Source organism: Esox lucius, chromosome 5 (genome assembly GCF_011004845.1).
Source record: "Esox lucius isolate fEsoLuc1 chromosome 5, fEsoLuc1.pri, whole genome shotgun sequence".
Lineage (NCBI taxonomy): Eukaryota > Metazoa > Chordata > Actinopteri > Esociformes > Esocidae > Esox > Esox lucius.
The window spans coordinates 34,641,116-34,656,285 of record NC_047573.1 but is presented as its reverse complement, the minus strand read 5'-3'; the positions used below and the strand labels follow the sequence as shown (position 1 = coordinate 34,656,285).

At 40.9% G+C, this 15,170-nt stretch overlaps 1 protein-coding gene across 1 annotated transcript in view; it reads left to right on the top strand.

The window, feature by feature from the left end:
• The window catches only part of prr12a (proline rich 12a), a 55,503-nt gene that overhangs the window by 16,947 nt on the left and 23,386 nt on the right, over nucleotides 1-15,170 (top strand). The window contains exons 7-9 of the mRNA XM_010897571.5: nucleotides 1,727-2,205; nucleotides 2,371-2,487; nucleotides 7,304-7,434. Coding sequence (XP_010895873.4) covers nucleotides 1,727-2,205; nucleotides 2,371-2,487; nucleotides 7,304-7,434 — 727 coding nt within the window. The remainder of the gene's footprint in view (nucleotides 1-1,726; nucleotides 2,206-2,370; nucleotides 2,488-7,303; nucleotides 7,435-15,170) is intronic.

The window sequence follows — 15,170 nt, the reverse complement described above, 5'->3', positions numbered from 1 at the left end:
GTAATTAAAAAAAATTGTGATCATACTGAAAAACTCTCCCCAAACCTAATGTCCAGTAAGTTTAGTCTGTGGACTCTACCATCCAGTGTTTTGAATTTGTTCCTGGCTATCAAGAGTTAAACATCAGTTTGTGCCAGGCCATGTAATTTGAGGCAGACAAAAAGAGTGAATTTCTCTGAGTGACTGATTGACAACCCATTTTTAAATAGCATAGTGGTTAGAGACGCAGACTGCCTCACAGGGGACCGGGTATTGAATCTGGCCAGGGACAAGGAAAAATTAGCTGAGGATAAGCTGGCTACAAGCGTCAGTAACTACATGCAGTAAATCAAGCCGGAGAAAAAGCTGCATCGGCTTAAATGTCTGCGATGGCAGGAAGTTCAACACAAATGCAGTTTTGCATAAAATCCATCGCATATACACTCACCAAAAGGATTATTAGGAACACCTGTTCAATTTCTCATTAATGCAATTATCTAATCAACCTATCACATGGCAGTTGCTTCAATGCATTTAAGGGTGTGGTCCTGGTCAAGACAATCTCCTGAACTCCAAACTGCATGTCAGAATGGGAAAGAAAGGGGATTTAAGCTATTTTGAGCATGGCATGGTTGTTGGTGCCAGACGGGCCGGTCTGAGTTTTTCACAATCTGCTCAGTTACTGGGATTTTCACCCACAACCATTTCTAGGGTTTACAAAGAATGGTGTGAAAAGGGAAAAAAATCCAGTATGCAGCAGTCCTGTGGGCGAGAATGCCTTGTTGATGCTAGAGGTCAGAGGAGAATGGGCCGACTGATTCAAGCTGATAGAAGAGCAACTTTGACTGAAATATCCACTCGTTACAATCGAGGTATGCAGCAAAGCATTTGTGAAGCCACAACACGCACAACCTTGAGGCGGATGAGCTACAACAGCAGAAGACCCCACTGGGTACCACTCATCTCCACTACAAATAGGAAAAAGAGGCTACAATTTGCACGAGCTCACCAAAATTGGACAGTTGAAGACTGGAAGAATGTTGCCTGGTCTGATGAGTCTCGATTTTCTGTTGTAGAGTCAGAATTTGGCGTAAACAGAATGAGAATGTGGATCCATCATGCCTTGTTACCACTGTGCAGGCTGGTGGTGGTGGTGTAATGGTGTGGGGGATGTTTTCTTGGCACACTTTAGGCCCCTTAGTGCCAATTGGGCATAGTTTAAATGCCATGGCCTACCTGAGCATTGTTTCTGACCATGTCCATCCCTTTATGACCACCATGTACCCATCCTTTGATGGCTACTTCCAGCAGGATAATGTACCGTGTCACAAAGCTTGAATCATTTCAAATTGGTTTCTTGAACATGACAATGAGTTCACTGTACTGAAATGGCCCCCACAGTCACCAGATCTCAACCCAATAGAGCATCTTTGGGATGTGGTGGAACGGGAGCTTCATGCGCTGGATGTGCATCCCACAAATCTCCATCAACTGCAAGATGCTATCCTATCAAAATGGGCCAACATTTCTAAAGAATGCTTTCAGCACCTTGGTGAATCAATGCTACGTAGAATTAAGGCAGTTCTGAAGGCGAAAGGGGGTCAAACACAGTATTTGTATGGTGTTCCTATTAATCCTTTAGGTGAGTGTACATTTGTCAACTTCCCTGTATGTTATTTACTCCTGGTATGTGTTAATGTATTTAGTGAATAAAGCCAATTCTGATGTATCACTTGTTTTATTTCAGCCGCCCTCCCAGAGTCCCCAGAGGTGCCAGTCGCGCCCCCACCTCCGTCCGCCTCCCCCGCTCAATCATACTCTCCCTCTCCCCCACCTTCCCCCTTACCTCCCCTTTCTCTCCCTTCATCACCCCTGCCTATGCAGGATGCACCGCAAAGGCAGCAGCCCTCCCCGCCTCCGAGCCCCCTCCCTCCATCTATTCCTTCCCCTGTCCGTCCTCCTCCTGCCTCACTTCCTCCCTCCACTCTGCCTCCTCCGTCCTCCACGCCTCCAGCATCGGAGTCCCCGGAGCCATCTCCAGAACCCCTGGCATCCCCGGAAGATGCCCCTACCCCACAGATCACGTCTCTGCATGTAGCCCAGAAGCAGGAGGATGCCGCCATCGCTGGAGAGAGTGGAGAGGATGAGAGTGAGAGTGGAGGCGAAGGCATTTTCCGGGAGAGGGATGAGTTTGTGGTGCGCGTGGAAGACATAGCAACTATGAAGGTATTTGTGTTCTTTTATGTGCGATTGCAATCAGGTCAACAGTACCCAGTTTGGATTGCTTGTCAGTGTAGTACATATCTGTTCCATATGTGGTTTGTGTAACCGTGTGGACAACATGTGAGTTCAAAATGCATTATACCATCTCCTTCACCCCTCTGTACTCAGCTTGCCCTGAAGACAGGACGAGAGCCTCCCCCAATCTGGAGGGTACAAAAAGCCCTACTACAGAAGTTCAGCCCTGAGATCAAGGATGGACAGAGGCAGTTCTGTGCCACAAGCAACGTGAGTTAGTCCATACCTTTGCATGACCCTATCCCTACTCAAAGTCAATCCCGAATGTCTCTTCAGCTAAGCACGTAGCGGAAAATGTTTTAAAGTAAGGCTGCATGATTTTAATAAAATATTGATGACATTTTTACCAAGTGTTGCAGTTTTCAAAAACGTAGGTGTATATGTAAACCGCATTGATAACCTGAAATCATAGCATACCAGTGTTTCGCATTCCTTTTTAAAAAAAATAAAAAATCTCAATGCTGCGGCGAGCCGATATGCCAGCAACAATGACACAAAAAGCTGGATGTGCTAAAACGTCCTCCCTGTATTGGCATAATTGTAATGATATTGAATTTCTTCAGTTTATGTTGGAAAAAAAGGGTTAATATCCAAGAGATAAAAATATCCAATCAATTCTTTGGTAGTATCTTTGTAGAAATGATCTAGCTGTGCTCAACGCTCATTGGCAAGGCCCTCAGGCTTTGAAAAGAAGGCACCAGTCAACGTCATGGACATTGAGTTCAATTAGAGCTGCATTTTAAAATGATAGTAGAAACACAAATCACAAATGTTCCTGTAATAGGTGGGACAATTGTATGACGCCTCAAGGCCCTCTTGAGGGCATAAGTATACGTTAATAATTCCGAGCCAAAAGCGTGACTTACCTTGTTTTCTCACGCTTGAGCCTAGGTAACTGGCCAGCTTTGTGCAGTGATTGTAGTTAAGGCCCAGCTTTCAGCCCTGATTTTGGCCTCAATTTAACTTCTTTCGGATTTAAAATCAAAGCTATGTGAACCTGCCATTATCCATTTAATAAGGAATGACAGGGGAATGGACTTTGTTTTGAAATGATATTCGTAGTGGTGTGTGGGTGTTTTTGTTTTAATCTACAACTAGGTTTTTGTTGCTATCATTTTTAATAAAATTTGTAAAATAGAATTTCAACGTTGTATCACTGGTTGTGTGGTAAAAACCAAGGTAATGACATTGCAATTGGAAGTGCTGGGATCATGACATTTCTTTTTTTTTTAATGTTTATTTTATTTTTTCCATGCTGGACATTCTCTGACATCTTATACTATCCGTGGTCTTGAAACAATGTGAGTAGTTGTGTGGTTGAATTTATTCCGCCACTATTTGAGGGACTGTTTTGGCAAATGTTTTCTTTGAAACGACACAACAGTATTTTCTTCTAACATGGTTCCTGCTATCGATATTTGCAACCGTTGTGTAGGTTTGCTGCTTATGTGAGCCGCAGCTGAGGCGTGGCGTAGAACAGTTTGACTCTGTCATCAAATAATTGCTTCTCTTACATAGCTCTGCAAAAAAAAGGTCTCAAGTCATGCTCTGTATACACATTTCTTTCTGTTACTGAGGGCCTAGCTCCTATAGTCACAGTTCGCCACTGTCTGAAACTGTTCATGCATCGCCTTCCGGACTCCTAATAAAAGCCACTAGCTACTAACTAATTTGGCAATATGAATTCCATGTACAGTATTGTGTGTTGCTTTGGTGGTCAAAGAGAGCAAAACATTGCCCCATGATTTCACATTATATTTGTGACTTTACAAACGTTCCTCAGTTTTTATACAATACATTCACTGCAGCATTTTTTTTTGCAGTGGGAGGATGTAAAATATACTCTGGTTGAATTCATAACAAAAACCCTCTCCAAATCTATTCACAAATGGGATTAGATATGTTCTCTACTTCTCTTACTTAAGCTCTATAAATCTTTCAGTGAGATGCACCTTTTTAAATTCTTCACCTTATCAGTGAGCTCTTGGACAGTCTGTGGTGCCACTTGGTGGGGTTGGATGCACTGATACATAACCTCCCAGAGGTTCTCAATTGGATTCAGGTCTGGGGAACGTGAGTGCCAGTCAATGGCATCATTGCCTTCGTCCTCCAGGAACTGCCTACACACTCTGGCCACATGAGTCCGGGCATTGTCCTCCACTAGGAGGAACCCAGGTCCCACTGCACCAGCATAAGGACTGACGATGGGTCTGAGGATTCCATCCCAGTACCTAACAGCAGTCAGCGTACGGTTGGCTAGCATGTGGAGGTCTGTGCGACCCTCCAAGGATCTGCCTACCCAGACCATCACTGAACCCACCACCAAACCAGTCATGCTGAATGATGTTGCAGGCCGCATAACGTTTACCATAGCGTCTCCAGACACTTCGACATCTGTCACATGCTCAGTGTGAACCTGCTCTCATCTGTGAAGAGAACAGGGCACCAAATGGTGGACCTGCCAATTCTGGTGTTCTCTGTCGAATGCAAATCGAGCTGCATGGTGCTGGCCTATGAGCACAGGTCCCACTAGAGGACACTGGGCCCTCATGCCACCCTAATGGTGTCTGTTTCTGCCAGACTGTTTTGCACAAAGGAGCAGATACTGGTCTTGCTGCTGAATTGATGCCCTTCTACGGTCCTGTCCAGCTTTCCTCGTGTAATGGCCCGTCTCCTGGTATCTCGTCCATGCTCTTGAGACTGTACTGCGGGATACAGCAAACCTTCTTGTGACGGCGCATATGGATGTGCCGTCTTGGAGGAGCTGGAATACCTGTGCAACCTGAATGAGCTGCATGTAACGCCTCATGCTCCCAGAAGTGACAAGGACACTACCAACACGCAAAACTAGAGAGTTGTTTTTGAGGTAGGATAAGGGGAGAGCAATTGTCTGTGGCCACCCCCTGCAAAACCATTCCCTTTTTGGAGGTTGTCTTGCTGTTGCCTCATGCACCTGTTGTCACTTTCATTTTCACCAAAACAGATGACATTGATTCACAATCGCTAAAACGCCTTCACTAGACAGATTGATATCCCCGAAGTTTCATTGATTTGTTTAATTGACTTGGTGTTATACTGTGATTACGTGTACCTTATTCCTTTTGAGCAGTGTATATAAAATTTCACTGCAAGACTTTTTGAAGGCAAATTACGAATACCAGAGGTCTTAACTCCTCATTCACACCTACAGCGTCTAAGCAGGATGCAGCATGCAACATATGTGGAATCAAGAGAATGCGTTGTTATTAATTGCGTACCTGTCCAACATTTTCTGCAAGCTTTTTGCTTTGATGCTGTAGGTGTAAACGAGACATTTCTGACAGTTCAACACAAACGAGCGCGTGCACAGACCCTGCCAGTTATGCTTTTTTTAACCTCCAGGTAGAGGACGCTGTTGCTCTGTTATGATGCTGGTGTGATAGTGAAATGCGTGCGATGGTAAGCTGTGCTCAGCTTGGTTAAAAAAGTTGTATTTCATGAAAATATTCTGTTTTTCCGTGGCGGCACATCACAATTTAGCAGCAGCAGGCTTATTTTTATTAGAATAAGAGCGAAACACTGTACATAATGTGCTGACTAATTAAATAAAAAATTCTGGTCAAAAGTACTTTCCAAAAAGACAACACTTGTTACTCATTTTAATGGTCAGCCTGTCGCCCAAACATTGTAGTTGTATGAACTAATTTAATGCAATTATGTTTTTTTTATGTTTGCGTCAATGCCGTTAGGTAGGCAAACCTTCGCAAACCTTGAGCGATAGTTTCTCTCATATCAAGTATGTTTGTAAGGGCAGACCTTAAAGCTGGAACTCTAAATAACCATGCTGTTGTGTATATGTGACAATATTTCTGTACTACTTGTTAGTTTGAAACAGATATCTTAGCTCATAGTTAAAGTTTGAACCTGAACTAACATTGAAAAACCAGCAAGCATTTGAACAAAACGATGTAAATAGCCAAGCAAAATAAATTCTGAAGTCTCAATTAAGGAGATACCAATTATCTCATAAAAACAAATTCCCTACGTCCACATTCCAGTTGACCCTTTATAGCGCAGTCTGTGGCTTCCACTTCTGTCTGTCATTGCATACAAAAAAGGGATTACTCCAGGTGTTAAGTAAAGTTAAAAAAAAATTGTGTACTCTGAAGACCGACTTTATTGGACCTCCTTGTAAGAAAAGCTTATGATGGACAGATGACGTGCTCTGGTTGGCTTGTGTCATTTACCTTCAGAGCCAGAAATATGGATATTGCACATGTCAGTATTGCAGTTTTGATCATTTGATTAATTGTGCTCCCCTATTTTATAGTATTTCATAAAGAAAAATGAATAAAAACATCCAGAGAAGTCTGGGTCATTTCACCATTTCAGTACTCTGTTTAATCCAGAGGTGTCAAACCAATTCCATTGTGGACCGAGTATATGCTGGTTTTTGGTTTTTCCTTTCAATTGGTGCCCAACTGAGACATATTAGAACCCGGTGAAGGAAGATATTAACTAAATGATAACATAATTCACAAAAACCTGCAGACACTCAACCCTCCGTGGAACCGGTTTGACACCTCTGGTTTAAACCATAGTGAACATAATCCTGGCTTTTACCTGTAGAATAGGATCTAAGTTTGGCACATCTCTAGGTTTCGTCCTTGGTTCAGAACTTAGAAGTTAATTATTATTTTTCATTGTCTATTACATTATTTTTATAGCTAGCCACTGTGCATTGCATTATTGTAATCCAGCTGGTGATGACCACTGCTCAATCTCAAAACAGAAACTATTTTGCAGATTAGCATTTAGACTTGTAAAATTAGAACTCATTGACCGGGAGGACCTGGTCTTAGGTCAATACTCCTACTCTAAGACACTTTTTCAATACATGATGATAACCTGTGCAGCATGAATGTAATCTTAGATTACCTGGAACCGGTTCCACTAATTGCTTTGGGATCCCTAGAATGAGCAGCTTTTCAGTTCATAGCAATATATAACCTCATTAAATAAAATGGCTACTGATTCTCTTCCGTAGTACCTGGGCTACTTTGGAGATGCCAAGAGGCGCTACCAGCGTCTTTATGTCAAGTTCCTGGAGAACGTCAACAAGAAGGACTACGTGAGAGTGTGCTCCAGACGACCCTGGCACAGACCATCGGGACTGAGGTACTGAATTCTAGACTATAAACACACACATTCATATATGTACAGGTGCTGGTCATAAAATTAGAATATCATCAAAAAGTTGATTTATTTTAGTAATTCCATTCAAAAAGTGAAACTTGTGTATTATATTCATTCATTACACACAGGCTGATATATTTCAAATGTTAATTTCTTTTCATTGTGATAATTATTACTGACAACTAATGAAAATCCCAAATTCAGTATCTCTGAAAATTAGAATATTACTTGAGACCAATACAAAAATATTTTTTTTAGAAATGTTGGCCAACTGAAAAGAATGAACATTAAAAGTATGAGCATGTACAGCACTCCGTACTTAGTTGGGGCTCCTTTTGCCTGAATTACTGCAGCAATGCAGCGTGGCATGGAGTCGATCAGTCTGTGGCACTGCTCAGGTGTTATGAGAGCCCAGATTGCTCTGATAGTGGCCTTCAGCTCTTCTGCATTGTTGGGTCTGGCGTATCGCATCTTCCTCTTCACAATACCTTCACAATAGATTTTCTATAGGGTTAAGGTCAGGCAAGTTTGCTGGCCAATTAAGAACAGGGATACCATGGCCCCTTAAACCAGGTACTGGTAACTTTGGCACTGTGTGCAGGTGCCAAGTCCTGTTGGAAAATGAAATCTGCATCTCCATAAAGTTGGTCAACAGCAGGAAGCATGAAGTGCTCTAAAACTTCCTGGTAGACGGCTGCGTTGACCTTGGACCTCAGAAAACACAGTGGACCAACACCAGCCGATGACATGGCAACCCAAACCATCACTGACTGTGGAAACGTTACACTGGACTTCAAGCAACGTGGATTCTTTGCCTCCTCTCTTTCTCCAGACGCTGGGACCTTGATTTCCAAAGGAAATACAACATTTATTTTCATCAGAGAACAACTCGGCAGCAGTCCAGTCTTTTTTGTCTTTAGCCCAGTCGAGACGCTTCTGACACTGTCTTTTTCAAGAGTGGCTTGACACAAGGAATGCGACAGCTGAAACCCATGTCTTGCATACGTCTGTGCGTGGCGGTTCTTGAAGCACTGACTCCAGCTGCAGTCCACTCTTTGTTAATCTCCCCCACATTTTAGAATGGGTTTTGTTTCACAATCCTCTCCAGGGTGCGGTTATCCCTATTGCTTGTACACTTTTTTTCTACCACATATTTTCCTTCCCTTCGCCTTTCTATTAATGTGCTTGGACACAGAGCTCTGTGAACAGCCAGCCTCTTTAGCAATGACCTTTTGTGTCTTGCCCTCCTTGTGCAAGGTGTCAATGGTCATCTTTTGGACAGCTGTCAAGTCAGCAGTCTTCCCCATGATTGTGTTGCCTACAGAACTAGACTGAGAGACCATTTAAAGGCCTTTGCAGGTGTTTTGGGTTAATTAGCTGATTAGAGTGTGGCACCAGGTGTCTTCATTATTGAACCTTTTTACAATATTCAAATTTTCTGAGATACTGAATTTGGGGATTTCATTAGCTGTCAGTTTTATAATCATAAAAATTAAAAGAAATAAACACTTGAAATATATCAGTCTCTATGTAATGAATTAAAATAATATACAAGTTTCCCTTTTTGAATGGAATTACTGAAATAAATCAACTTTTTGATGATATTCAAATTTTATGACCTGTGTGTGTGCGCGTGTGCGTTAGGTCTTACTGAACGAATGGGGACCAAATGTCCCAATGAGTATAGTAAAACCCGAAAAAATTGACCTCATTTGGGACCTTTTGCCGGTCCCCGTGAGGCAAAAGTCAATTTCCGGCTCAGGGTTTAGGTTTAGGGTCAAACTTACAATTGATTTTATAGCTAGAATTGGGGTTTCTTTAAGGTCCAGGCGTTGTTGGTTATGTTTAGGGTTAAGGTTAGGCATTACATCCAGGTATAGTTTAGGCATAAATGTTACTTTATTGAGGTTAGGGTAGGTTTAGGGTTAGATTAGGGTTAGGTTAAGGTCAGGGTAAGGGTTAGGGTTAGGTTTAGGGTTAAGTTTAGGGCAAGGGAGCATGCAATTTCTATTTTCTGGTCCCCATGAGGGTAGCTGTACAAACTTGTGTGTGTGTGTGTGTGTGTGTGTGTGTGTGTGTGTGTGTGTGTGTGTGTGTGTGTGTGTGTGTGTGTGTGTGTATAAGTCCTGTTAAAAGATAAATATAAGGTATCTGGATTATTTGCATGATCATCTGTAGTTAATCGTGATACATTTTTGAATATGTTAATGTTTTGCACTTAATGCACTGTTTTTTAAACAGAAGTGTGTATTATGTAAAATATGCACTGTGTTTTATTGTAGACCTTGGACAGTGCTTTACTTGGAGTTAAATAAATGCATGTTCACTGTCCTGAAATGTCGGTCCCTAACTTACCACCATAACTGGCTGCATCTGTATGTAGCCCATGTAAATCTAAATAGAACAGGGCTGGTCTATGTTCCCAAAGTTCTGCCATCTTCTGCCGTTGTTCTCTTGATTATGGCACCAAGTACAATAACTGCTAAGTTAGGCACCTGTGTAAAACACATCAGTGCTCCAGAGTAGAGGTCAGCAGATAGTGTATTTTTAAAGGCCGCTATAATAACGTTAGTTAGGAGCAGGGAATAGCCCGTAGCTGATTAATTGGCCAATACCACCCTCCCACCCTATTGGAAATGAACAATCTTTGACTTTATTAGAAACCGGATAACTGTTGTACTGATCATCTAAGTCAAAGTAAATACCTAAATCAATAAATATATCTGGAACTGAACATCAAACTGACTGATTCTAGTACACAAAATAACACTGTGGGTGGGAGCTTTATCAGGGTTTACGTTTTTGACGGTCTCCGGAACAGCTACCGGACATATGTTTTGAATAGCCATGTAATAGCCTACGTTTAAACAGCAATAAAACCCAAACGCTATGATCCAACAAACAAACGTTTTTTAAATTTAAATTAGTCAGCAGAAAGGTCTCTCCACAATCTTTGCAAACTGAGCAAATAGACTACAACTAGGGCTGTTTGCAATTATTACATAATTCTCTGATCGCAATAGTTTGAGACAGATGGCAGTTATTTTATAGACAAAGTTTAGCACAAATACAATCTTTTATATTTTGATTACAAAATCAGGTTTCCAATCTGAATAAGGGATTTTGAAGCCAATGTTAGAAACGTCTCAACAAATACCATGTCTGGACCATGGGTGCAGAAGAGCGTTTGACAGCTCTGCATATAGTTATAGGCGCAGATTATTTACTGAAACTCGTTTGGTTCTAAATTTCAGTATATTTAAACCTAGTTTAGAATTGTTTTGCAATGCACCTTAATGTAGCACAATTTCTCAGCATTATTATTTAATAGAAAGCTCATTTCATTTATTTTTTTTTGCCCCAAAAGCAAAATAAAGCACTCAAGTGTGTGTAAAGTCGAATATTTTCATTTCCAGCCATATTTCCTAATTAGATCATGCATATTAAAATGTATGGATAAATATATGTTGGAGTTGCTGCCAGAGCATGCAGCTTTTGAATCTTGTGCCACACTTAGTCACTTGACCAAACACTCAGTAATATCTAACTGAAATAGCGTAGGCTCGCTGTTTTCTTGGCAACAGATCGTAAAGGTCACACAATATTATTTAATATGCTAATAATCTATTTATGTGTTATATTTCACACCAAACATTTTTGGCCATTGATATCTACACATGATACGGGTGAAAAGCCAGCATTTGCCGGCTAAAGAAATTATCTGTCTATATTTTAAATGGTAGGTTTATTTGAACAGTGAGAGACAGAATAACAACAAAAAAATCCAGAAAAACGCATTTTAATGAGTGCAATAAGTATTCGACCCCTCTCAATCAGATTTCTGGCTCCCAGGTGTCTTTTATACAGGTAATGACCTGAGATCTGGAGCACACTCCAAAAGGGAGTGCTCCTAATCTCAGTTTGTTACCTGTATAAAAGACACCTGTCCACAGAAGCAATCAATCAGATTCCCAACTTTTGTTGTTGTTATTCGGTCCCTCACTGTTCAAATAAATTAAAATTTTAGCTTGATAAAATTTACAAAATCAGCAGGGGAAAAAAAAAAAGTTTTCCCTCACTGTATATATTTGTAGTTATTTTTCCCCCATAAAGTCAGTTATTCCAGTTGAGAAGCTAGATATAATGGAGGAAACCGCTTGTCTGCATTCTCTCTAGAAATGTGGCTCCTTTTGTATACATTGTTAACAGAACATCGTTGGAAAGAATTATGTTCTACAATGGGCAATGCTGTTCTGTAATTCTTCGCTGACCAGGAAGGATTACTTCTGTTGCGCATACCCTTACATTGTAATGCCAATCTTACAAACCATTAATGTTTGTGAATATTCTCGGGTTAAGGACAACCCTAAAGTGTGAGATTTAATTTCATGAATGGATAGTTACATGGCTGGAGTATTTGGAAAAGAGAACAAGTTGAATCGTTTCTTTTCTTCCCTGTCTGCCTGTCTTGTGTCGTGAACAAGGAGCGTGGTAGTGTTACATTATATATTTGAAAAATAACTTTATTACCCGGGACCGCAAGGTTGAGCCCACGTTGTCTATCCCTATTGCTGTTTTCTGAGAAAAATATCTCTGATGTAGTCTGTTGCACATTTATGGCAGCCCCTCCAGCGCACTGAGTGCCCTCCAGTGCCCTCCATCTCATAATATCAAGGAAGAGTGCCATCTTATGGGGCCTTCAACAGTTGTTTAGATTACTATCAGGAGTTAATCACACGCACTTCAGCAAAAGTGGCCCTGAAATGATCGTTGGCCAATATTTGTGCTAGGCTTGCACTTCTAACAGCCATGCTTGCTAGCAAAACAGAGACCACATGTTTTCGGCAGAGCAGCAGTTATCTTAAGTCTAATGCATTAATAATGTCAGTCTATAACCAACAACCTTATGCTCATATAAACGAATAACGCTGTCATTTAAGCCAAGTTCTGCCAATAGCTATAGATTGTAAAACATCCTATCTGCGCCGATTAATTGGCCAAAAGATTAATTGGTCAACTTCTACTGCAGAGTATGCAGGCTTCTGTTTCAACACTGAATCCCATCTAAGCTTTTCAAGGTATTGTCCTTTGATATTCAGGCTGAAGTGTTCAGAAGGAGGGACAGTGAACACTAGCTTTGCAAATGGATGGTTAGCCACAACCAAAGAATTGTCTTCATTATATGTTTTCCAAACGCATAATGTAGGCTACTTGAATAGGCAATGGCATAAGGTACTCGAGTAGTAAAGATGTAAAGTTTTGGTGGAAACGCAACCGGCAACGACAATAATCCTTAGCTTACATTAGGAAAAACGTTAATGACAACCTACAAGCAAGGTGTTGGCAGGTGGATTCAAGCAACCATTAAATGTCTAACTACACTACTGTAGCTATCTGGCTAAAACATTGCCACCATGCAACCAAAACTAGGAGCACAGAAATGAAAGGACAAATTTAAATGAGAACTGGCGGATTGAGACTGAGTAGGTTATGAATTGAAAAGATGTGACATAATTTACTACTTTTATTAGGAACTAAAAGGTTCCTTCAGCCCATTGTTGGGTGCATTTATTAGTCCTCTGACGTATGTTCTCACTCTGATGTATGTACTGTACAGCATACCAAGCGACACTGCAACAGCACAGTTACCATGGAGTAGATGTCCTGCTGTTGATCTTTTAGTTTTGTATTAATGTGGCCATAATGAGCCATAGACCATTCATTAGGTAGATTACTTACCCCAATTATGTGTGCCAAATGTAAATCACACTGAGTGATACAAATAAAGATATAACGCTATGTAGTCACTATGGTTCCACCATGTGGTCCAATTAAATTTATTTGCATACAGTTTGGTCTGGAAATAATTGGACACTGACAGAACTTTTATTTTTGCTGTTTACCAAAATATATTCCAGTTTAATTTAAATAATGAATATGGGCTTAAAGTGCAGTCTCTCAGCTTTAATTGGAGGGTATTCCCATCTGAATTGGAGGAAGGCTTTAGGAATTATAGCTGTTTAATATGTTTATATTCTTCAAACATATCAGAAATGTAAAGACGAACAAAAGCTATTTCATTTTAGGGCACAAGAATGTTCAACATTGATGCAGTAACTATCAATATAAGTGACAATTACTAACTTATTTGTTAAGTAAAAACATGAGAGAATTGTGGAAATTAGTTGTGGTGTATATTACCCTATAAAGCGTGCTATTTTCAGCAGACAATGGTTTGAGACATACTAATCTTCCATACTATTCTGGCATACTATATAGTATGCAAGCATACAATTTGAGATTCAGACTGTATAAGCAGTGCATCCAAAGACCAGACAGTTACAACCAACCATGGCATGTCTATTCCTCAACAACCCTGTGGATGAAGGTGCTCAGAGTGTTTACACCACCAGCCCCCAGGGTCTTTAAAACAGATGTTCTCCACTGGGCTTCCCTGATGACTTTTCTGTAGGAGAGGTAAAGGTTCAGTAGGCCCTGCAAAGTTTACCTATGCAGTCTGCTGAAAGTGCACATAAGGAAGCACAGTCAATGTAGCCAAGCCTTGACCACTGTTCAGTTTGTCTGCATAACTCTGCGTTTATTTGCATCGGGGACATTCTTGTACAGTGTTGATGATGCAGAATGTCTTGCAAAGGCAACTGCATGCCAGGAAAATAAGGTTATGTCTTGCTCTAAAGCAGCACCTGAATATTTTCATCACTTTCCCTGGTCATCTTGAAATACGAATAATCAAAGAGAGGTTTTATTCAATTGCAGGTATTTGACAGTTAAAATAAAAGTAGTCTAAAGGTAGACAAGCCTCTGTATTAACGTGATCCTTATAGGCATAATAGACTGTACCCATGTGCATGTCAGTCCCCATCTGGACCTGTGGAGGCAGACCATGTCAATCGGAAATCTTTCCATAGCTTTAACGTACAGGTATCTACTGGGGGCATCTGTCCACGCACTGTCCGGCAGAATAGTAATAATTGGATTTTGATGAAATGTGCACATCTGAACTCTTTTTAGTCATGCTAGGCAATTTAAAATGAATGCTCTGCTAAGCAATGTGTGCCACATCACTGGTCACCCTCTATGCTGTCAGATGATCTGCGATGGAAGTTGCCTGATATCTAATATCAAAGCTGCTGCCACATTCTTTTTTGGCTATTGAGTTTGACCCTGTTGAGATGTAACCCCCAATAATTAATATAGGCCAAGGGTTACTAGGTCAGGCTTCAAGCCTAACCCTATTAGGCTAATTAACAGTAAATGCATTGTAGTTATGTCGGTTCACATAAGTTAGCCTAATACATTTTGATTGATCATAAAGCCAAATATAGTCAGTCTTACTTATACAGGTATCTGAATGTTTGTATGACTTACGCATTTCATCTGTTAGCCATTTTTTGCAAAACTATCTCACTCGCCTTGTCAATTGCGGCAGTATTGCCATTTTTGGTATTGACTCCTTTGACATAGTATAATCATTTCGATGATCGCTTGTTCTGGGCTGCTTATGCACTCCGTACGCGTGCACAACGTTCATTCAAGCTGAGCTTTTTCAATTAAGTGCAGATTTCATTAGCTGTGTTGAAGGAATACCCCCCTGATGTGAGCGCATTTTGGTATTGTTGTGTACTGTCTATCCAGGCTAGTCTAAATACTTCCAACTTGGTGGAGCGCCACTTTCACTCTAATTTTCTTGAGTCTTG